This window comes from Dama dama, chromosome 14 (genome assembly GCF_033118175.1).
Source record: "Dama dama isolate Ldn47 chromosome 14, ASM3311817v1, whole genome shotgun sequence".
NCBI lineage: Eukaryota > Metazoa > Chordata > Mammalia > Artiodactyla > Cervidae > Dama > Dama dama.
This window is the reverse complement of record NC_083694.1, coordinates 43391432-43416563: the sequence shown is the minus strand read 5'-3', so window position 1 is coordinate 43416563 and position 25132 is coordinate 43391432. Positions and strand designations below refer to the sequence as shown.

Genomic DNA, 25132 nt, shown 5'->3' with positions numbered 1-25132 from the left:
TTGTCCAAAGATTGCTGACTTCTCAAAGACTAAAACAAAAATCTAAGAAACCATGATAAGGCTTTTGCTGCTGTCTATGATGGGAATGATTGGGCTTCCCTTGTGGCTCAGCTGGTAAAGAATCTGCCTGCAATGCGGGAGACCTGGGTTTGATCCCTGGACTGGGGAAATCCCTTGGGGAAGAGAAAAGCTACCTACTCCAGTATTCTGGCCTAGAGAATTCCATGGACTGTATAGTCCATGGGGTCACAAAGAGTCAGACATGACTGAGCGACTTTCACATGATGGGGTGACTGGACCAGATTTGTCCTCTTACCATAAATAATGATAAAGCTGGACAAAATACATGAGATAAATATTTTCAGATGTTATACAATACTCAGGATAGGACCATGATTCCCAAGAGAAGATTGTGAGTCTGACAGTCACTCTGTATTTCTGTTTCAAGGCATTTCAAGACCAGCTTCAGGGAGGCAGCCCACATAGAATACAGTCATCTTGCTGAGTTGAGGAGACAGATATCAGAGTTTGGGGAGGTTGAGATGGCCAAAATTCAGAAGGTAAACTCTCAGGGAGGAGAGAGCCTTGCAGAGAAAATGTGTTCCAGATATCTGCATGGGTCCCCTGGAAAGTTCTATTGATTTCTAAACTGTTGAAGTGTAAGGATAAAATCTGAAAATCTGGGTTAAAAGCATCTAGAGGCTATGAGGTGAAAAATTCCCAGAGCTCATATAGGACTCTGAAGTGTTCAAATTCTGACCAGCCAGATTGGAGAGTCTCCTTGAATAAAGGAGACATTTAGTACAGAAGGAAAAATAAAAGAATGGCTAAAACATTTTAGAGTAAGAGGTACTGCAGACCCACCTTTACAAAGATTATAAATAAGTCTGGAGAGGATCAGGTTGATCCACAAGTAAATCAGATGCCTGCCAGAACAAAGTCTAATTGTCTGTATTTAAAGATGTAATGCCTGACAGCTTTCCAAATTTGATGAAAACTATAAACTCAATGGTACAAGAAATTCAACACACCCCAGGAAAGTTAAATACAAAGAAAACCAGAGCAAAGAACACCATAAACAGCTTCAAATAAGGGATAAAGAGAAAGTCTTAAAATCAACCTGAGTGAGAAGGTGGTGGTGGGACCAAGAATTTCTGCAGATTTCTCATCAGAAACCATGCAAGCCAGAAAACAATAGAATGATATCTCATGTGCTGGAAGGGAAAAATCATGTTAGCCTAGAATTTTATATTCAGTGAAATTATCCTTAAAAAATGAAAGCGAAGTAAAGATGTTTTCCAATAGACAGACAGACAGACTCCTCCATGCACTTCAGAGAACTGCTTGCCTGGAGACCCATACTATAAGAACTGTTAAAGGAAGTTTGTGTGAAGAAGAATGACACCAGATAAAAATTTGGAGCTATAAAAAAAGAGTGAGGACTTAGTGCTGAAATGGCAAATACATACGTTAAGTACCAGAGAATTTTCTTCATTTTAAATTTCTTTAAAAGATAATGAGTTGCTTAAATCACCGCATTGGGGTTCTAGAACACAGAGAGATATAAGACATATGACAACAAACAATAACAGGAATGAAAGAAGGGACAACCTGGAAGCATACTGTTTAAGTCCATACGATATACCCAAGTGTGATAATATTATTTGAAGGTAGATTCTCAGAGGTTAAAGTGTCTGCCTGCATCTGCCTTTGTCTGTATGCAATGCGGGAGACCTGGGTTTGATCCCTGGGTCGGGAAGATCTCCTGGAGAAAGAAATGGCAACCCACTTCAGTATCGTTGCCTGGGAAATCCCATGGACGGAGGAGCCTGGTGGGCTACAGTCCACAGGGTCGCAAAGAGTCGGACATGACTTCACTTTCACTTTCACTTTCTGTTACATAATGTAAATCCTAGAGTGACCACAAATAAAACAGGAACAAACCCAGTAAGTCGATGGTGGAGATAAATGGAATAATAAAAAAAAATCAGTTAATCCAATAGAAGCCAAGAAAAGTGGGAAAAGGGAAGAAACACAAATGGAATAAACAGAAAAAAATAACATGCTGATAAACATAAACTCAACCATATCAACAATGACACTAAACACAAATTGTCTAAACATTTCAAATAAAAACCAGAGAACTTGGAGTAGACAAATATTTCTTAAATTTGTCAGAAGAAGAAAAAATGATAAAGTAGACTTTAACCAAATTAAAAAACTTTTTCACTTCAAAATAGACCTTTAAGAAAGTGAAAAAGTAAGCCAGAAACTGAAAGAAAACATTTATAATGCATAAATCTGATGGACTCAAATCCAAAATACAAAAAGAACTATTAAAATTCAACAATAGAAAGAAAGACAATCCAATTAAAAATTGCGCAAACATTAAAACAGACTTTAGAAAAGAAAATATATAAATAGTCAACAAGTGCATGAATAACTTTACATATTATTAGTCACTAGAGAGAAGCAAAGTGAAGCTGTAGTGAGATGACTGCACCTCTATGACAATGGCTAAAATTGGAAAGACAGTTCCAAGTATCGGCAAGGATGAGGAGTGACTTTAATTCATATATATATGATAGAAATATAAAATAGCACAGCTTCTTTGGAATGCACTTTGGCAGTTTCACATAAAATCAAACACTTATTTAATTTATGACCAAGCCATTTCATGCCTAGGTTTTTACCAAAGAGAAATGAAAACATATGTCTGCCCCCAAACTTGTAAATAAATTTTAATAATAGTTTATTCATAACAGCCCCAAACTGAGAACAACATAAATGTTCATCAGCATTTGAATCGCTAAACAAATTATGATATATCCATACAATGAAATAACACTCTACGATAAAAAGAAATGGATTACTTACTGGTACACACAACAGTATGGATTAATCTCAAAAACATTAACTTGAATGAAAGAAACCAGAAACAAAGAGAGTATTTACTGTATGGTTTCATTTATATAAAATTGGAGAGCTGGCAAAACTAATCTACAGTGACAGAAAGCAGATCAATGCTTGCTTGAGGCTGGAGGTATGAGGGAGATTAACAGAAAAGGAATATGGGGGAACTTCCCTTGGTGCTGAAAATGTTTTGTATCTTGAATGTGATGATAGATAACGTAATGTATTTGTTAGCATTCATTGAACTATGCATTTAAAATGAGTTGCATTTTATAGCGTGTGAATTATACCTCAGTGGAGCTGATTTTTGAGTTTTAACCCTGTGTGCCCAGAATCTGCGTATATTACCCCATGTTATACGTGTGTGCTAAATCATTTCAGTCGTGTCTGACTCTGTGAGTCTCTATGGACTGTGGCCTGCCAGGCTCCTATGTCCATGGAATTCTCCAGGCATGAATACTGGAGTGGATTGCCATGCCCTGTTCCAGGGGATCTTACCAACCCAGGGATCAAACCTGCGTTTCTTACATCTCTTGCATTGGCAGGCGGGTTCTTTATCCCACATTTCAGGTGAGGACGTGTCAAGTGACTTACCTCCCCAGATCACACAGCCAAAGGGAGACAGGAGTACCTTTATTCTATTCTGCAAGAAATGCTTTTTATCTCTCCATATAGGCATATTTGATCTTCTTACAAATTAGAGGACACACATTGTTCCAATGCCTTTCAAACTACTGTGTGGTTGGTGTCTAGAAAACTTGCTATAGAGTGATCACTAGGGCAATTTATATATTTTCCCTCAGAGAATCTTTTTTTTTTTCCTTCAGGTGATTTTTTTTATTCCCCCTATACTTTTTAGAATGTCTTCTAAGATGGCAGAGTAGTGAGGCTGTAAATATTTTATCTTCAGGGCTGTGGACAATTCTTACACCACTCAGGACACAGAAACCATATTGGTTATTTGAACAGAGAAAATTTAATGTAAAGAATTGTTAACTTGTAAAAGGTGATTGACTGCTCAGAGGGATAAAAGAGAATTCTAAGGGTTCTGGAAGTCTCTAGTACTCCTTAGAGCAGCAACTACCTGTAGGCTGAGAAAGAGTAGACAATAAATAAACTAAGGACTGGAAGAGTGCCCTCCCCCCACTGCATAGGCTGCAGTTCAAACCTCTTCAGATCACAGGGTCACCACAGGGAGGATGCTGGCTGCCAAAGGCCATGGGCCGCAGGTGGTCTACAGAAGTGGCTCACTGTTACTTGAGAGCATCAGGTAGACCAGAGCTGCAGCCTGCCTCTAGAGGGGAGGCATGCCATGGGGACATGGCTGGCACTCATCTGCATGGCCGCTGGGCTCCTGCTCTGAATAATAATGATGATCATAATAATAGTCACAGAGGACAGACACCAGAAGGGATGTTTCGCCACCATCATCTTGCAGGGGCACTTCATCGCTCCATTAAAGAAACCTAACATCCTGCCAATCCAGCAAGGGAGAAATGTTTATAGGGCCCACCTTCAGTGTCGCAGTGCAGGACAAATAAGGGTGAAATTGGAGCTGAGAGATAATAAATTGACAACCAGCACAATGTTTAAATAGAAGTTGGGGTAATCTTGGTCCAGTCAAATCAGCAAATGTCATTGTCCTAGAAGCAATGAGTATTCTGGTTAACATATCTCTCTTCTAAAATCTGTTGATCTGAATGTATTTCTTTCTGGATAACCTATACTGTTCATGGTCCTACAAGCTATTCAGTTTCAATGCCAGAAACATCAGAGTTCCAAAGATGGAGCCCCAAAGATGCCTGCCTTCTAGGTCCAGGTGTGTATTGTAGGTGAAGAGATCAGCCAGGTGAGGAGTCCAGGAGGCTGTTCCTCAATTCCAAGCAGTGAGTAGTCTCTAGGGATGTGGGCTCAGAGGGATGTGGGTTCCCTTAGGTTTCAAGGGAACTGCAAATCCCCATCTCCCATAATGTTGGCAAATAAACCAAATGGGAACAAATGCCATGTTCACCATGCAAGCATATCTGGGGTTGATTCAGCCCCTGGGCTTGTTTGCTTTGGAAGCGCCCTCACTGCCTCCCTCTCACTCATTTTCTCCAGTCAATTGGCTTTCAAGCTGCCCCGCTTTTTCACTTTTGAAACAATACAACTTAGTTCCACCTTGCCCATCCCCACTGTCATAGTTCAGATCTCACCCTCTCCTTCCTGGGCTCTAATCATAGCCTCTGGCTGGTAGCCCCTTCTTTGCTCCGGCACCATCAGACTGATGTTTCTAAAGCACAGTTGATAAGGTGGGGGAGGGGGGAGGGGAGGAGGGGGGTGGGAGGGGGGTTCAGGATGTGGGGGACGCATGTATACTTGTGGTAATTCATATTGATGTATGGCAGAAACAATCACAATATTGTAAAATAATTATTCTCCAATTAAAATAAATAAGTTAATTAAAAAATATATAAATGAAATAAAGCACAGCTCTTTTGGGACTTGCCTGGCGGTTCAGTGGTTAAGACTTGGTACTTCCAATGTTGGGGACACAGGTTTGATCCCTAGTTGGGGGACTAAGATGCCACATTCTGTGCAGCATGGTAAAAAAATATTGAAGCATAACTCTTTTTGTGTCTCCTTTCCGCTTGAAAGCTTTCCATGGCTCCCCTGGCTCTTGTGGATAAAGCTTCATTTGCCCAGCATCTTCCTTCCTCCACAGTCTCTCTACCCCTTCCAATTCTGGGTCCTATTGTTCCCCATGCCCTGCAGACTCTACGACTTCACGTTACTCAAAGTCTCCCCAGCACATTTGCTTTCCCCACTTTCCTGTTTCTGCACCGGCCTCTTCCTTTCCCTGATGTCTTTACCATTTGTCAGTCTGGCAACCTCCTACTCATTCTTCAAGACCCAGTCTGAACGTTGGCTCATTGGAGAAACCTTCCCTTCTCTACCCAGTATGAACACATTATTCACGCTGCTAATTTAGCATTCATCGTTTGTTTTGCAGTTGACAATAGCCCTGGATCCCACGGCTTTGTCTGTCTTCCCAGTTGTATTTCCCAAGACCATCACTCATATGTCTTTGTATCATTAGGGCCTCGGGTAGTGTCTGGCATATAGTAGGTGCTCAATAATTCATCAAATGATGGAACCAATGAGTGGATAATGAAATGAAGGAGAGACTGGAGGAACTGCTTCCTCCCTGAATCTTTCTCTGACTTTTTATGATAGCTCATTGTTTCTGCTCTGATTGGCACTTTGATGGTCATGAGAATGCTTTCCCACATCTAAATAACAGCCAACTGAGCCAGGCTTTATTTCACAAGTCTGGGCTGTTAGGAATTTATCCTGAATTGCTACTTACCATTTCATAGAAAGTCCTCCAGACACCCTTGGGTTCCTGAGATCTTAATCGCCAGCACCCTCATAAATTGTCAGAGTAGAACTATGCTACCCTTTATATAAATAAAAGTATAAGCCATTATTCTATATGCTTTTGTTTATCACAAGAGCTGGTCATTTCGAAAGCATGATTTGTGGTGTTGGTTTGACCTTCGAGTGGGGACCGAGAACATTTCATAGACAGTGTTGGCCTGGCCGTCTGAGTTTTTGGGACATGCTTCCTAGTGGCTCAGATAGTAAAGAATCTTCTTGCAATGTGGGAGACCTGGGTTTGATACCTGGTTCGGGAAGATTCCATGGAGAAGGGAATGGCTATCCACTCTAGTATTCTTGCTTGGAGAATTCCATGAACTCTATAGTTCATGGGGGCTATCGTCCATGGGGTTGCAAAGAGTTGGACATGACTGAGTGACTAACACTTTCACTTTCAAAGGTGGAGACAGGATGTATACAGAGTGGGTGTGGTGCTCTTGAACCCCGTGTTGGAATCTTTATCATGGAGGAGGAGACCCACAGGCTTCATGCATGAGGTGCCCTGTTGACAGCAGGTGGTGCATGCCACTGGGAGCAGGGTATGGAATGGCTATTTATTTATTTAAATTAAGGCCAATTATTATTGTTATTTTTATTTTTGGTAAAGTGCAGTGAGTAGTGGGCTCTGGGAAAGTTCCCTGCCACTGTAAACATGTTGGTTAGAAGTCATTAATATGACATTCACACATCCCTAATAAAGTACATAACAGAGATCTGGCACCATTGAAATACCCAGAGGACATTAAGTATGAATCTTAAAACCAAGAGTATTGGAAGCAAGATATTTTTACTTCTCATTTGGGAGTAATATAATTGCATTTTGTGGCTCTAGCAGATGCTGGGGCCAGCTGCTGGGAGAGTCCTGTTTTTTTTTTTCCCCCCTCAGCTTCCGTCCCTTACAGATAAAACCCTTGTGCAAAATTCTCATAAAAAACAAACTTTAAAAAATTATCCCTTGGTTGAAAGATCTGTATATTTTTTGTGTGTGCATGTGTACAAAATATCTGAGATTGTGTAGACCACAGATATTTCCTTTGCTTGGAATCAGGAGAATAAAAAAACAAAACATCTCTCTGTATAGCTGGTTGTTGCTTTTGTTCGTTTGTTTGTTGAATTTGTCCCAATAAGCACTAAAAACCCCTGAAGACTGACTTTGCTCTTTCCTTGATACCAGCCACCCAGATAGAGAATGGACTGCCCCAGGGAGAGCTGATGGAAGGCCTGGGAGGGCCCGGTCCTTTTTCTGAGGGCAGCTTCAGAGGAAATTGCTGAAGGGAGAGTCAGTTGCTCTGGGCTGGGCAGGGGTAAGGGGTGTCCTCAGTGAGTTACTTCTGGAGAAGGAATGGCTGTGCCAGTGTGCTCAGGCTGAGAAATGGAGGTGAATCCAGCTCCTCTGAGAATCCCATATCCTCTTCCAAACAGGCACAGCCTCTTGGAGGCAGGACACGGCTCCTCACCTCCAAGGTGGACCAGGGGGCCAGTAAGCCCTGCTTCAAATGCAGCGGTTTGCTGCAACTGCCTCTTTATTCACACCTGGACTCCACCGCAGTCCTGTGGAGGCAGGAGGCTTGGCTCCAGGAGGCATGCGGAGATTTGCAGGTTCCTGTGATGTCTGTATCTGGAGCTGCTCTGCTGAACATGGCGGCCATAGGTAGCTGTCCAGATCTTGCAATACAGCTGCTCCCAACTGGGATGGACCAGAAATGGGAAATACACTCTGGGGTTTTGAAACTTAGTTTGAAAATACTGTGAAATAGCTCATGACTGCTTTAAAAAAAATAGAACTAGTGAAATCATAATATCTTAGATATATTGGATTGAAGTATAAAATATATTAAAAATGTATTATTATTATTCAAATTTTTATTTATTTTTGGCTGCACTAGGTCTTTGTTGCTGTGTGGCTTTCTCTAAGTTGCAGTGAGCAGAGGCTACTTTTTAGTTGTGGTACATGGGCTTCTCATTGTGGTGACTTTTCTTGTTGTGGAGCATGGGCTCTAGGGCATGCAGGCTTCAGTATTTGTGCCCCATGGACATGTTGCTCTGAGGCAGGTGGAATCTTCCCAGACCAGGGATCGAACCTGTGTCCCCCGCATTGGCTGGCAGATTCTTAACCATAGGACCACCCAGGGAAGTCTGAAAAAAATATTGTTAAAATTAATTGCTCTTGTTTCTTTATACTGTTCAAAAAATGTCATACCCATGGCTTCCCTTTGTGGCTCACATTCTGCTTCTGCTGGACAGTGCTTCCCTGGTGCTGATGGGTTGGCCGGGTGCTGCCTTTTCGGATGTGGTGAGCTTTGCAGAACATTTCTGTTGAGCCTCTTCATGTAGGGCATCGAGCCTTGATGGCAGGTGCACCTTTATTTTTCCACTCCCAACCCCCCAGCTTGTAGCAAAGTTGGCTCAGACATAGGCTCTTTCTGTCTGCATCCTTTAGAAGAGAACTTTGTATTCTTTCATCAGCCTCTATCTGCCAACAGTCACCTTCAGATACAAGAACCACTCAGGGCTCTGGAGATGGAGGGACTGAGACTCAGACCCTCCCCGGACACTGAAAAACAAGAAAGGGAGAACTGCCAGGCATGTAAATTAGCCCCAGAAAGCACAGTGCGCTCCGAGAGTGGTACAGCCACTGCTGAGAAGGTTCCAGAAGCTAGAGTTCATTCTAGAGTGACACAGCAGGGAAGACTCCCTGGAAGAGGTGGCCTATGAACAAGGTCAGGAAGTTTATGTGGGAAGAATCAGCACACAGGAGCTGAGGTGGGAAGGTCAAGGGGAGCCAGGTTGGCACATTGTGTTGCCATCTCTCAGTCCCAGGGTAGCCTCCGACAATGACCCTGAGCCTCACTGGCACAAGCTGGCTCACCACCAAGATGGGCTTTGCAGTCTTCTGCCAGACCCATCACCTGGGGGCAGACAGGACCAGCCCCACCTGGCAATTGGACAGTGAGCGGTCAGCATGACTTTGGATGACAGAGATGCATAGCGACGTGGCGTGTGATCAGGCAAGAATGGCAGGCAGTCCTGCCCACTCTGTCCTTCTCAGTGGGAGAGACACCATGTCTCTTCCTAACCTTGTTCATAGGCCACCTCTTCCAAGGAGTCTTCCCTGCTGTGTCACTCTAGAATGAACTCTAGCTTCTGGAACCTTCTCAGCAGTGGCTGCACCACTCTTGGGGCTCACTGTGCTTTCTGGGGCTAATTTACATGCCTGGCGGTTCTCCCTTTCCTGGTGGTTCAGACAGTAAGAATCCGCCTGCAATGCCAGATACCAGCGTTCAGTCCCTGGGTTGAGAAGATCCTCTGTAGAAGGAAATGGCAACCCATTCCAGTATTCTTGCCTAGAGAATTGCATGGACAGAGGAGCCTGATGGGCTACAGTCCATGGGGTCACAAAGAGTCAGACATGACTAAGTGACTTTCACTTCACTTGGGGAGGGACCACCTTCCTCCCTGGTCTGCAGGGATGGAACCCGATGCCAAGCAGATACAGGGGCCTGTGGGATTCCCGGAGCCCCCCGACACACACAGACATTGTATCTTGGCAGCAGTTTTTCTATTTGAAATCCAAAGGACAAACTAAACATTTAAAATCTGCAAGCTGGACAGTCTTTGCTTTGGATCCTGCAGTGAATTCCTTCATCCTGACAGTTGAGTCGTTCTTCTCGGCACTGATGCAGTGTTTAGGATCCAGGAAGAGAGAGATCCCAAGGGAGCCAAGGAGGAGCTGGGGGAGACTTGCAGGCATGCAGGGTAGCCCTGTGGGTGCAGGGTCCGACCTTGTAGGAAGGGGGTGCTGGCATTTTCTTCATGCCAGGCCTCACTGAGCTGGACGTCCACACTTTCTTTTTGTTTTTATTGTGGTGAAATACACATAAAATTTCCCATTAGTGGCATTGAGTATATTCTCGATATTGCATATAACCTTCACCACTGTCTCCTTCCAGACAATCTCATCTCCTCAAAAGGAGACGCAACCCCCATTAGTAGTCACTCCCCATGGCCCCTCTTTGTCCAGCCCCTAGCAACCACCAACCTATCTTCTATCACTAGGGATTTGCCTATTCTCGACATTTCACGTCAATGAGCTCATACAACACGCAGTCTTGTGTGTCTGGTTTCCTTCACCAGCATGTTTTCAAGGTCCATCCATGTTGTAGCATGTGTCAGAATTTTACTCCTTTTTGTGGCTGAATAACCTCTTGTGTGGAGAGAACACATTCTGTTTATCTGTCTGTCTGTCTGTTGATGGGCACTAGGGATTGTGAACAATGCTGCTGGGAACATTTGTGTATGTGATTTTGTTTGAGTCCCAGCTTTCACTTTGCTGGGGCATGTTCTCTTCTGGTTTGAGGACTCTGAATTTCCTGGGCCAGATTTGTGTTTGAGAGGCCACAAATGAGGGGGAAAGCGCACCCTGTACTGGGATGGGGAGTCCTGAGTCCCAGTTTGGCTCAGTCACAAACATGTGATCTTGGCCAAGTCCCTCCCTGTCTCTGGGCCTCTGTTTCCTGCCCTATGCAAACGAGATGGCCCAGATCTGTGTTTCCATCTGACCTCCTTGGAGCCCCAGGTTGGTAGAGCCTCAGGGAAAGAATGGGGAGGGCCAGAAAGTTGGGCTGAAGATGCCGGTTTTTCAAAACCTCTTCCTCTCTTCAGCTAGAGCGTCTCTCTCTTTTTGTCTGTTTTGTCTGTATTGTAAGGCATTTAAAACAAAAGGTTCCTGGATATAGGAAACTTCTTCTGTCACCAAAATAGATGATCCCATGAATCATACACAGGTTTTGAGGTGGAAAGGAGCCTGATCCTGCTGGAAGGAGAGAATCCTGCTCACGGATGCTCAGTCTTACTGCTCCTGATCTCCTGAAGGGAGGTGGGGCAGTGAGGTAACTCTGGCTCAGCAGAGACCAGGAGGCTTGTTAGCCTGAGCTGGGGGAAGCATGACTGTCCATGGGCAGGGTTTCCTTTCCTCCCTCTGAGCACATTGTAGCTGTTCTTTTAAGAAATCCTGATCAGTGGTGGAGAGTGTGGGTTCTGGAGCCATTCCACATCGATTCAGGTTCTACTTCTGCAGAGCGTAGCTGTGTGACCTTGGGCAAGTCACTGAACTGCCTAGTGCCTCAGGTTCCCCACCTGTAAAATGGGCATGGTTCCCATTGCATCGTTTGTTTTGACGATTAAGTGAGACTGTCCTGTGTGAAGTCCTGGAGCACTCGCTGGCCTTGGACATCACTGCCAGCACCAGCTGTTACGATGACACAGATGGTGAAATCCCCCTTCCCTTGGAAATCAACCCCTTCATAGCCCAGATGACTCTTGAGTCATGATGGGTCTCACTTTGCTTCACACTCTTTAGCATCTACTATTCTGTGAGGTTCTTTGGGATGTGCCTAGCCATCTTCCCCAACAAAATTCTAAGCTTTGTGGAGGCAGAGTCTGGCCCATGGTCTGCCCATCTGACAGGTAACCCAGACACTCCCAGTCTGGCTGGGAGTCAGGTAGTAACAGAGTGATGCTCCCTGGTGGTCAAGTCCAGCTTCAGGCTTATCCAAGGTGAGCACCACAGAATAGGGAGCCTGAGGCTAGGCATTCAGTTTCCTTTGCTTGGAGGGGCTGCTCTTAAGGGGGATGGGTGCTCTACCAGGGGGATATATGTGGGGGGGATCTCTGTTACCTTGAGAGTGGAGGAGGGTGTAGCCGGTGCTCGAAAACAGTCCATGAATCGGTGTGGTTCCCTGGGGCCTCTGCTTGTTTGCACGGCAGCTTGGCAGGCCTGAGAAGACCCACTGGGTCTGGTTACAGAGTTGACAGGACAGTTGACCCTGTGATGACATGAAAGCCCCACTATTACGTTGACTTGTCTTTGTCCTCAGCTGTGAGCTCTTTAAGGGCAGACTTCATGTGGTCTTTTTCACTGGCTGGTCCTATTAGGTGCTCAATAAACATTTGTAGAGTAAATAGTTAAGACAATAAGCAGTCCAGGGAATTTTTCTCCTTGCACAACAGTAGCAGTAGTGGGGAACCCTGACAGGTTGGGGCAAGAATTGCCTGTTCACGAAGGCCTTCTCTGGGGCTCTGTGTCTTTGGAACACTGTGATGAATTTAGAGGTGGCTAGGGTGCTCTGTGCCCCTATCCTTCTGGGCTATTAGGGGTCACTTAACTCTCAGCTCTTAGCCTGGGCAAGAGCCTGGGTCCCAGGGGTTCCAGTTGGTGTAGACCGTTCCCCCAGATATCAAAACTACTGAAGTTCAGGTAGATGAGCACCTAAAAAGTGGCCCAGTTTATCCACTTCCCGACTCCAGCCACTGTTGGTTCCCAGTGCTTTGTGCAATGAGGTGGGCTCCAGTAGAAAAGGGGAAGGATTGATGCCAACTAACTCTGAAGAGTCATTGTGATGTTAGCATTCATGGTGGGTATTGGGGGTGGAGGCCAGTAGAGGGTGGGGATTGATGGAGATAAGTCCAGCAGCACAGGCAGCTGGACCATTGGGTACTTGCTACCTCATCAGGGGTCTCTGTAGAACCGGCTTGCACCACATAGACCTAATCATAATCGTGGCAGCAATGATTGTTGGGCATTACTATATGCCAGGCAGGGTATTAAGAATTTTCACTCCTTGTAACTACCCACGAAGTGGTTTGATCTCAGTTTCCTAAGAAACTGAGGTCTGGACAGGTCAGATAACATGCTCAAGGGCAGACAGTGAGTAAGTGGCAGAGCCAGCCCCCAAGCTGGGTCTGTTTGCTTCCAGAGCGTGTGCTCTTCACCGTCAGACTCTATCACCTTCCCAGGTGACCAGAGTTAATTAACTCACCAGTAAAGGTCTGTCTAGGAGCTGCTGGGTTTTGCTGCTTTTAAGCACTTGCTTCAACTTTCTTAGGCTTCCCAGGTGGCGCAGTGGTAAAGAATCTGCCTGCAAATACAGGAGACACAGGAGACGAGGGTTCGATCCCTGGGTCGGGAAGATCCCCTGAAGGAGGTAATGACAACCCAGTCCAGTATTCTTGCCTGGAGAGTCCTATGGACAGAGGAGCCTGGCAGGCTACAATCCATGGGATTGCAAAGAGTCGACCCAGCTGAGCACTGAACACTCAACTATCTTAAGTAATAAACGTATACAAACACTCAACATACTTAGGACACACACACAAACACCCTTACTTATGTATACACTTTTTTTTCACCAAGAAATCTACATGTTTAGAAAAAGTAAATCATAGCATTATAGACAATAGGATTTATTCCTGGAAAAAAGTCATTAGGTTAGAATTTCAGTATTTTGAATTTTGGTGATTTTTTATAATATTTTTTAAATTGGAGGATGATTGCTTAAAATATTGTGTTAGTTTGTGCTATCCAAAGATGTGAATCAGTCTTGTGTATACATATATCCCTCCCTTATATAGGCACTTTTATTTCTACAGTGCCTACTCTTCGTACCTCCCTCCTATGTACCCACCCACCCATCCATTCATCCATCCAACAAACATTTATCAGGACACTGTTAGGTCCTGGGGATATGTCAGTGGTGACGTAGTCCCTGCCCTTGAGGAGTATGTGGACTAGTGGGGGATGCCATCCAAGTAAACAAGCCATTAGGATGCAGAGTGATCAATCCTTCGTGCTGGAGGAAGGTGCCAGGTGCCATGCGAACACTGAGGATGGGCAGCCAGCCCTGTCATGATGAGTTAGGAGGGCCAGCCTGGGGAGGTGGTATCTGTCTATGATAAGACCTTAGGGAGGACATCGTCCAGGGAGAGGGAAGAGAATGATCTGATTGATCAGCTTCTTTAATTGAAATCAACAATAGAAACCTTTTCCAAAATTTTTAATTGGAGGATTGTTGTTGTTCAGTCCCTAAGTCATGTCCGACTCTTTGTGACCCCATGGACTGCAGTATGCCAAGCTTTCCGGTCCTCCATCTCCTGGAGTTTGCTCAAAGTCATGTCCATTGAGTCAGTGATGCTATCTAACCATCTTATCCTCTGTCACCCCCTTCTCCTTTTGCTTTCAATCTTTCCTAGCCTCGGGGGCTTTTCTAATGAGTTGGTGCTTCATATCAGGTGGCCATTAATTAATTGCTTTACAATGTTGTATTGGTTTCTGCCATACAGCAGTATGAATCAGCCATAAGTATACATATGTCCCCTCCTTCTTGACTCTCTCTCCCACCCTCCAATCCATCCCAGCCCTCAAGGTTGTCACAGAGCACTGCCAGAGGAGGAAAAAAAGAAATCTGTACAAGGCAACTCTGTTTTTGCCATAGGTTTCTGTTTCCCAGCTTGTTGGGGAAAGGGCTGATGTAGCTGGGGCTCTGGTTAGTGGTCATGGCTAGCTTGTGGTTGTGGTCAGTTTCCACCATGATGAGAGGCCCTGACCCCCATCTGGGCCTGTGACCATCATACTGTGTGGCCTGGGTGGTGTTTTCTACATTGACCTGCCCTGTTGCCCTGGTTTTGGTGGTGTCTCTTTTCCTTCAAGCCTAAGTTGAGCATCTCTGTGGCATTGGTGTCCATGACCCGACGTCCAAGCCTGAAGGAGGCTGACTGTTACTCCATCCCCAGGAGTGCTTCCGGAACCCCAGTGGCACAGGAAGTTGAGACGGGAGGCTGGCTCCCTGCATTTTTCTGGTTGTCGAGGGCGGCAGCTCCATGCTGTATCATCACCAAGATCAAGGGAATGGCATACTAGTCCAGCCTTAATTTAACTTACAGTTCCTGCCAATTTCACATCAGCAGGTCCTTTTGGAGCTGGAAGTAATGGGCCATATCATGCCTTGGAGCCCAAGCGATGACTTATGTGGATGTCATCCACTGGCTTTTTATGGAAATGATTAATAAATCAGTAATTCTATCTGCAGTGATGTTGTTGTGTTTATAAATATTTAATTTACCTTCAGGTGCCCACATTTTCTCCATCTTTGCCTTAAACTCTGCTGACACGGCTCGTCTTTCTGAAGCGATCTTCGGTAGATTATCAGAAGTAGGAAAGGTTAACCCTCCCTGCCCCCCACTCTTTCTCTCTCTCTTTCTGTCTCCCTGTCTCTGTCTCTGTAATATGGCTCTCTCTTTCCTTTTTTTAATCTTTGTGTGATTTGGCTCAGCGCTTGGGGCTCATGCTGAGAGAAGGCAACACTCCTTGTGACAATGATGAAAGGTTACTCCAGTTTCAGAGGGAGACCGACTAAACTTTCCAGTTCTGACCTTGCACGAGTGGAGACCTGTTGTTGGCGTGTGTTTTCTCCTGCTTCAAATTAATGACATTTATAAGCTGGAATGGTGTCTGATGTTTTCCTTCCACAGAGAGGTATCTTTGTCCTTGCCACCAACTCATCTTTTGAAACCCGGTGCTTTGATTATTGCGGTATGGCAGGTTGAATGGAAACGTCTTTTAAAAAAATCAAAATAGAAACGCAGTCCAAGTTGAGTATTTCTCCACCGGAGAGGTTCCAACCTCACAAAAGAGGATGGTGGCTGGGAAAACAGCAAAAAAAAAAAAAAAAAAAGTAAAAATAAAATAAAATCATCCTTCTTACCTCTCAGGATCCTAAGTGAGCTAATTGTTGTTATTATCTTTTTATTCTTCTGTTTCAGGAAATTGCAGCTTATTTAATAACATTTGAGAAACACGAAGAATGGCTAACCACCTCCCCTAAGACAAGGTAATGTCCCAGATCTCATGGTTTTTTGAATATGTGCAGTAAATGTATTGATTTTCATTGATTACTTGGTTTGGTCAGTTCATTCATGAGCAAGTTCAGAATGCCATGTTGTGCCTGATAGCTTGTGACACTGAGGTCTCATTCATTGGCCCAAGATCATGGTAGTGAATGCAATCAGATGGATTAAAACCAGTGCAGTTGCCATCATGCAAGTTGGAAATTTTAACCTTCTGGCTTAAGGCTGGATCCTTCAGCTGGGTGCTTGGAAAGGCTTGGCAGGCAGGACTGTCAGGGGAAGTTTATTTGGGGAAAGTGCCACCGATGTTCTCTATAAACGTACTTTCAAAAAGAGAAACTACCTTAACTGTTCACTTTCATCTCAACACGTTTCACAAACTGAAAGTCCAGTTTTTCTGGATGGCGTTAAGATCTCCCCAATCAGAAAGGCATGGCTGTTTGCAATTTATTATTTAGTCCGCGTCCGTGAACATGCCAACTGCCACGGACACCGAACTCGTCTCACCACCTGGGAACAGAGGGAATTGGCGAGGATTCAGCTAACTTGTGCTCTGTCAGGGCGAGTGATATTATTTTGTGAAGAATGGGGGCGTTGGGATTTAGGGTTGATTTTAAAGGCAGCCTCTTCTCCTCCCCAGCTCTCAGTTTTTCATTTTTGGTATGTTCCATCCTAGAGCTTTGGAAAAACAGCTACTCTCTTCCAATTGCCACAGGTTTTCTATTAGTGGTGATAGGCCCAGATGTTTAACAGCTTGAGTGGTATTAGCCAGAGAACAGCTTACAGGATAACCGGGCTCTGGGTTTGAACCTGAGAGGTGGAAAGCCCAGTCTGTTTCCTTTGGCAAGAAGCACCAAATTTCCCGTTTGTTAACTGGGAGGCCAGGGAAAGGGGTGGGGGTGTGCCCTCTGCCCACTTGGCCATCAGCTTGTCCTTTCCGAGCCATGGAAGAAAAATATTTACTCAGTTTAGAAGGTTCTTTAAAATATTTCTTCAAGACATTTCAGTTTTTACTGGTTAGCATCCATTAGATGGGGCTTCCCAGGTGGCCTACTGGTAAAGAACCTGCCTGCCAATGCAGAAGATATAAGAGATGGGGGTTTGATCCTTGGGTCAGGAAGATCTCCTGGAGGAGGGCATGGCAACCCACTTCAGTATTCTTGCCTGGGGAATCCCATGGACAGAGGAGACTGGGAGGCTACAGTCCACGGGATCATTAAGAGTCAGAGATGACTGAAATGACTTAGCACACACACATCCATTAGATGAGGACAAAAAATTTCCATTTTGAAAGAGTGTATCAGAGGATATTGAGGAAAGGGAGGTGAGTTCCTGAGATTTGCATTCTCAGGTGGGGATAGAGGTTGACTCTAATCTTTTTACCTTTCATCCTGAACCCCTCTGTAGGATCTCTTCAACTTCTCAGCCTTCTGGGGCCATGGTTTCCTTTGCTATAAGATCAAATGGCTTGTATCAGTCAGTTTTTGATGTGATAATGCCTTGTAAGAAACAATCTCCACACTAAGTAACTTATAACAATAAATGTTTATTTTCTGCTCATGGGTCTGTGGGTTGGCTTTGGTTTTGGGTTGGGTTCAGGACCACATGATGTGTCTTCTTATTGTAGGACCTAGGCCTAGAAGCTTCCCCCAACCCCTGTCTACTACCCCTCTTCCCTGTCTGGGACATCTGGGTTTCATGGAGAATGGCAGGGGCTTAAAAGCCAAGGCAGTCCATGTAGGCACAGTGAAGTCCCCTGGATGTGGCATCATATGTCACATGGGTGCATGTGTGCTAAGTCACTTGAGTCATGTTCAACTCTTTGTGGCCCCAATGGACTGTAGCCCACCAGGCTTTTCTGTCCATGGGATTTCCCAGGCAAGAATACTGGAGTGGGTTGCTGTGCCCTCCTCCAGGGGATCTTCCTGACCCAGGGATCGAACCCAGGTCTCTTATGTCTCCTGCATTGGCAGGTGGGTTCTTTACCACTAGCGCCACCTCGTCAGCCCATCATATGTCACACCTGCTTGCAATCCATTAGTCAAGGCAATTCCTGTGGCTAAGCCCAGAAAGAATGAGGCCAAGAAGGATATTCTTTGCTAGAGGGTGGTCAGAGTGGGGGCAGGGAGAGCGAATGTGATGCCCATCTACTGTCTGTGAGGCACAGCTGTGTCCTGTAGTGTGGAGAGCCTGGCCCACTCATCTCTCCTTTCTTTGGGAGCACCTTCTTCCAGGGTAATGATTTTCAAACCTAATCAGGGATCAGAATCAGCTGGAGGGCTTGCTCCAGTAACATGCTGGACCCCACCCCTGGTTTCTGATTCAGGATGTCCGGGTGGGGCCTGATCCTCTGTATGTCTAACCAACCCCAGGTGATGGGGTGTGGCTGGCCGGGGACCCCACTTTGAGAACCGCTGCTCTAGTTTCTCTGGGCAGGAGGAAGTCTGTCTGATTTCCACCTTGGCACCATTTCCCAACTCCCCACCGTGGTCCTCATCTCGAGCAGCCTCCAGGCTCTCCACACGCCCTTCATTCCTCAGCCAAACACTTCTTGAATCTAAGTGGAAGGAAAGAGCTTCTCTTTAGCCAGAGAATGAGGTTCTCTGTCACGCCTCCTGGGCTAGACATCTGATTTTAGATGTGCGGACGCAAGTCCTTCTTCAGTCGCTCGCTGATGGCATGACAGGGCGGGGATCCTGCCTCATGTTTCAGCCTGAATTCGGGTTTCCGTTGAGAAGCGAATGTCACTCATGGTCATGCCTGACTCACTTGACTTTGGGGGAGTATAAATAGAGCCAAGAGCATTCCTGTCTCGAGGCACAAGGGGGTTGTCTGGGGGCAGAAAAGAGATGAGGGTTTTGAAATTGACATATCCCGGTCTGAGCCTTGGCCCCATCACTCAGTACTTTTGTGACTTTAACAGTTGTTTCAGCCCCTTTCAAAGCTCCATTTTTTCTTCTTCATGCATGAGACAGAGGCCAACGTTGACTGGGTCTTCATTGGGTCACGATGAGGATTGAATGAGACAGTATTTGTGATCTTGATTTGCATGCTATGAGGGTCCGTGCCCAAGCAGGTCTGTTTGCAAGGGGCCATCCCCAGGCTTCCTGTTGTCCTTAATTTTGGAACGTACTTGCCACGATCTCTCCAGGCTTTGGAAGGACGAGTTTCTTTTCTGAAAGTGAAGGGTAAAGATAGAATGATTCCTATAGTATTGTAACATCCAGTCCGTGTTTACACTTGAAAGCTTCTTGTCCCCGGAGGCGGAAAAGTTGCTGTGGTTGTTCAAGGACCTTCCTAAATTAGTTGTTGGGTTGAGTTTGGATCTCCCCATCCCCCTCCCTTCTCTTGTATTGAAATTAATTGGTGCAGTTAACTGCTGAGTTCATGCAAACCGGCCTCCTGGTATTAAGGAATTAATGACACCAATACTCTGCTGAATGAGGAGGCAATACAACTTCTGTTTGCCGCTGCTGCTGCCATTGCTAATTTCATTTCAGAAAATTAATAAAAATGAATTGCACCACTGACATTTATAGAGTTTCCTAATAAAATGATACATTGTTTGTGTGGAGGAATCCCTATTAAATTAATTGTCGTAATCAGTTCACATATAGATGTTGGTATAGGAGCTGCAGAGGGACCCACTCGTCGTCTCCCTGGCTTGCTGATGGCTGGGGGTTATAAATAGAGCCCTTGCTCAGATCCTGCCCTAATTACGGTGAAGGTCCCAGGAGCCCCACTCACCTGTTTAATAATGAGGTGTGCTGCAAGAGGCTCCCAGGGCTGGGGGCCCCTGGCGCGGCTTCGTCACAACAGGGCTGCACGCAGATTGTTGAAGCAGCCCCGTATCATATTATCAGCAACTGGGACCTTCTGAAAGTGGCAGCTTGAAAAATCACCCTTAGAACGTCTTTATTTGGCACTTGCTGTGTGCTCAGCACTATAATAATACTGCTGGGAGACCCCAGGAGACTCCACGCTCCCCACCATGCCAGGTGAATTTAGAATCTTAGAATCGAGAGATTCCACCTCTCCATCTAGAACGTTCTTCCAGCTCCTCCTTCTGGCCTTGATTCGGTGTCATTCTCTCCATGAGGTCTTCCATGAACACATGATTTAAAAATCACACCCTTCCCATCCAGCAGGAATTCCTTTCCTCTGTTCCTGTGTTCTGTTTCTCTAGAGCGCCCTTCACTACCTGAGACATGGTGTAATTCCCCTGTTTATTTAATTCACTTATTCATCACCTGACCTCCTTTCCCTCCAAAAGTACCACAAGGAGACAGATTTTTGGTCTGGCTTGTTCAAGGGGTCTCTCCAGTGCCTGCAGTGCTGCTGGACACATAGTGGGTGCTCCACGAATATTTGTGAAATGAATGAGAGTGAGTCTGAAGGTTGTGGAGGGAGAGATCTGGTTTTATTCCACTTTATTTTTGTCTTGTATAGATTTCCTAGTGCTGTGCTCTGGGGTACTTCCGTGATGGGCTTTTAAGTCTGTTCAGCAGTTCTGCCAGACCTGAGATGCAGAGAGGGTGTATTATCTGTCCAAGATGGCCCAGCCAAATGTGAGAGCTAGAATTTGAACCCAGGATTATCTTACAGCAAAGCCCACAGTCTTAGCTTTGAGGCTATACTTCTGCTGGTGTGGGATGTGAAGGTGGCCCCGCAAATGGTCCTACTACTTTTTTCTACCTCCCATCTCCATTGATTCTGAACCACCTGGGAGACCCAGCCTCCCTTTGCTGGTGAGTTTGGCTCTGGGTTCCTGTGCTGACCTCTGGAGTTGATCTAGCCTCCAAGTTGCAGGCAGTGTGGAGATGCACACACTCCCCCACAGGGCAGAGAGCAGAGCCCAGCAGAGCCCAGGCAGGCGGGCTGCAAAATTTAGCAAGCCCAATAATTTATCTCTCCTCCCCTGGGAAACATGCAACCTTCCTTGGAAGCTGGGGACACATGAAGCTCAAAATGGAATTGAAAACACTTCCTTCCCAGGAATCTTGTCTATATCTGTTAGGAGGCTGGGAAATGCTATTAATTATCTAATTAATTGATTAGATTTATGTAGATAGCACCTTAACACTGAAACACCAAAGGTCTAATAATAGAATTTTCCTATAATGAACACTGAATGCTTCTTGGTCAATAAGCAATAAAACAGCTAAGTAGGAGGGGTCCGGAGGGAAAGGAGAAGAAAAGTGAGACCTGAGTTTCAAGAAGACCCAAGGGACTCAGCGGGAGACCCACCCTCATCTCTGGGCTCTCAGGACCCCACAGGTCCATTGCATATTCCACCCTGGGTCTTTCCCATGCTGAAAGTGAGACCAAGTCTTGGGTCTTCTGCTCTTACCTCCAAAGTTCTCCCTCCCAGGACTCTTAAGAACTACAGGGTTTGACTATTAACCTTCTATGGACCTTCCCCAAGCCTGAACTTCTCTCCTGGACACCTGGCTGTCATAGTATCACCTCAAACTCATCATCTTCCTTCTTCTTCCTGCCCTCACTCCGGCTCTGTTTCTGCTCTCTGATTTCCCTTGCTCTCAGAAGAGCCACCTCATCTTAAAGGCTCCAGGGCTTACCGCTTGTCCTCCTCCGTGGCTTTGTCTTCCTCCCCTGCATGGAATTAGTCACTGGTTCTGCCAGGGTTTCAGACTGTAATTCACATGCTTACTTTCCTCTGTCTCTGTGGCCTGGCCCTGGCCATCTGCATCACTCTTGGGTAACTGAACAGCTCCAACCACATCCCTCTCCAGGCTGGACTTCCTCCTCCTGGTTTCCCTAAGACACTCCTTTCATCGCATCATTGTTCTTGAAAACCTATGGGATCGAGTCCAGTGTTGTGTTCAGGGTCCTAGCGCATTTCCTCCACCTCTCTTTCGCATTCATTTTCTCTGACTCCCCACCACAAAGTACCCACTGCAGTTAGGATGCTGCTACTGCTCTCCAGACACACCTTCTGTGTCCCCTGCTTTGGCTTTTACTCGGCCACTGATCTTCCCTCCAGTGCCCCATGTCCATCCCAATCTGCCCATCCTTTGGCTGTGAGGTCTTCCTGGAGTCCCCCAGGCACACCAGCTCACGGGGAGTCCTCTTTGCTGTCAGCTTCTGTAGCCCGGGTTCTTTGTCATCAATTCTTGACAACTGAGTCATAACAAGTGTGGAAGCCTTGCCTCCCGAGGGGGCAGCGTGCTCCCCATGGGCATGGCCATGCCGCCTCTGTTGCCTGTGCACGGAGGAGCAGGAGCTTAGATGAGGGCTGTGCATGGGGGGTGCAGGCCTGTGGGCGAGCAGGCTGGCCCCTGTGCAGACCAGCAGTTAGGGGCTGGGCTGTGGGGCCAGGTGTGGGCAGAGTGCTCCACCCAGAAATCCAGTCTCATCAAGCCCCGGACGAGTCCCTGAGCAGGTGGGCTGCTTTGGCCAGGACCTCTGTGCCACCTGTAAGTGGCACAGGAGAGTGACCTTTTTGGCCACCTCTAGGGCATCTGCTCCTTGGGGCAGGTCTAGGACTTTCCTGAGGAAGCCCCTATTCCTGGGAAGAGACTAGAATGGAGCTGCACAGATCACGTGCAGATCCCGTCTGAGAGGTTAAAACATTCCCAGAACTAAAAAGAAGTGGAGTTCGGATACAGACAGCAACATGGATGAACTCTGAGGACATTCTGATCGGTGAAATAAACCAGCCACAAGAGGGTGAATACTGCCTGACTCCACTTATAGGAGATGCTGAGAGCTGTGAGATTCATGGAGGCAGTGAGTAGAATGGTTGTTGCCAGCAGCTGTGTTGGGGGCCGAGAAGTTAGTGTTTGACGGGACAGAATTCAGTTTGGGAGGATGAAAACGTTCTGTGCGTGGATGGTGGTGCAGGCTGCACGACAATGTAGATTTATCAGTACTTAATGTCACTGAACTGTGCACTTATAAAAGGAAAATTTTATGTTATATATATTTTACAACAATTAAAAAAAAAAGATTCCCTGAGCTGCCTCTGTAGCTGTGTCCAGTCAGGCAGAGTGGGGAGTTAGGGATTGGTCTTTTGTGTGTGTGTGTGTGTGTGTGTGTGTGTGTAGCAGGTACTATGGAGGAACAGAGTTTGGGAGGTCTGCTCTATAAATAGATCATTTCTGGGACTCTGTCCTTCTGTAAAAGAAGAAATAACCCAAGTCGGCCACGGTTTCATTGTGGTGACCTTTGCATTCTACTGAACTGGGGAACCTGCTATCAAATTAGCATAACGATGTGTCATGTTACATCCATTTCAGCATTTCCTAACGCACTGAGCAAATTCCTGACAAAGTCCAAACTCTTATCATTAACCAAAGAACAAAAGTAGCTGTGGGTGGCGGCTGCTGGCTCAGGTCTCTTGAGGAGCCTCAGCGCCCCTGGCCTCCTGGAGGGCATGTGCCTTGGGGGCCCCAGTAGTTGGGATAAGTTTCTGAATGAGGTAGGGATGAAGCTGTGACCTGGATCCTGATAAAATGTCTGGTGTCTCGACGGTATCAAAGTGGGACTGCCCCAGATTTTGGTGCGTTTCCCAGAATCACAGGATGCAGAGTGTCAAAGCCAGAGGAGATGGGGAGGCCACCGATCCCCCTCAGTGCCCAGGAAGGGGGCTGAGGCAGGCGTCCTGGCAGCCTAGAACCCCGGTCCCTGGTGCCCTTGGGAGTAAACCAGGGCTTCCTTCAGGTTTCTGGCTGCACAGCCTTAAGTGACTGCCCTTTTTGCGAGTGGGCATGGGGCGTTTGTCACACTCTGGGGTTCGTGTGTCCTCTTGTGTCCTGCCAACTTCCACCTTCCTCCTCACTTCCTGGAGCCAGGAGTGCAAGTCCAGGTTCTGTTTCCTGGGAGGGAGCAGAGAGGGGGAGTGGGTGTTTGTGTCTTGTGTCTCACTGGGTTAGGCAGCTGCCGGCTTCTGACTCCAGCCTCTGCTTCCTTTTACTCTTTTTATTTTTAAACTCAAATACACAGACATCTGAAGCTTCCCTGGTGGCTCAGTGGTAAAGAATCCACCTGCAATGCAGGAGACCTGGGTCCAATCTCTGGGTTGGGAAGATCCCCTGGCAGAGGGCATGGCAACCCACTCTGGTATTCTTGCCTGGAGAATCCCATGGACAGAGGAGCATAGTGGGCTACAGTGCGTGGGGTCACAGAGTCAGACAGGACTGAAGTGACTTAGCACACATGCATGTAGTTTAATCAATCAAATGATCCGAAAAGGCTTGTAAGAAGTAGCCACCCTCTGCTCTACAGCTCAATCCCACTTCCCAGGAATGCCCACTTCTTTTCGTTCTGATATTTACCTCCTGACTTTTCAATGTTTGTTCTGCTCTTTCTTGATTTGTCAGTTTCAGATGTTATCTTCTGACTTCCCTGTTTGCTAAAGGAGAGTTTGTCCTCTCACTCTGCTTCTCGTCAGTGGGCTCATCAGTGGAGGCAGCCAGCTTCCGGTGGGGGGATTCTAGAGTCTGCATCTCTAGATGCTGGCGTCTGCAGAGGTCTTTCAGGTTCTCCAGCAAAGGATCTCTCCGCAGGTGCCTGGTGGTTTGGGCTTGGCTGCTAGGGGTCTGGGAATCGGGCAGGAAGGGCGCTTGCAATTTCACCATCAAGTCATGAATTCTCCTGGTTTACATCTGCGTTGCCTGCTTCTCCTCTGCTGTCTCAAGTCTGGGGTCTTTTGGGGTCCTTTTGTGCAAGAAGAAATGTGCCTCCAGTGGGGGCAGAGGCCAGGTGGGGTACGTAGGGCCCTGGGAGGGTCTATCTGTTCCCTGCACAGGCCTGAGCCTCTTCTTCCTCCCTCCCTTCCCGAGTCTCTGCTTCTCCAGTACTTGATGCTCCCAGTGCATGGGTCTTCCTGGGGCTCTGAAGGCAAACTGACTTGTTTTTACTGGTGGCCTCTAGGCAGCAGGTGGGCTTTGCTTCTACTCTGCGGTGTTGGCTATGCACACCCCATCTGCTTGTTCGTCTCTCTAGAGTGTGTTAACATCCCTGACCCCCTCCCATTTCCATCACCCTTTGCTCTGTCATTGTGGGTTTACACCGTGGTCATCCCTCTGCTGTCACTGGATCAGAGGTGCGATGCTGTCTTCATGTCAAGAAACCCTGTCTTCCTGGCTGACCACTG

The 25132-nt window shown here is 46.4% G+C and overlaps 1 protein-coding gene across 1 annotated transcript in view; it reads left to right on the top strand.

Moving 5' to 3' along the window:
• The window catches only part of CAMTA1 (calmodulin binding transcription activator 1), a 965206-nt gene that overhangs the window by 282706 nt on the left and 657368 nt on the right, over positions 1-25132 (top strand). Inside the window, exon 4 of the mRNA XM_061160492.1 lies at positions 15931-15998. Coding sequence (XP_061016475.1) covers positions 15931-15998 — 68 coding nt within the window. The remainder of the gene's footprint in view (positions 1-15930; positions 15999-25132) is intronic.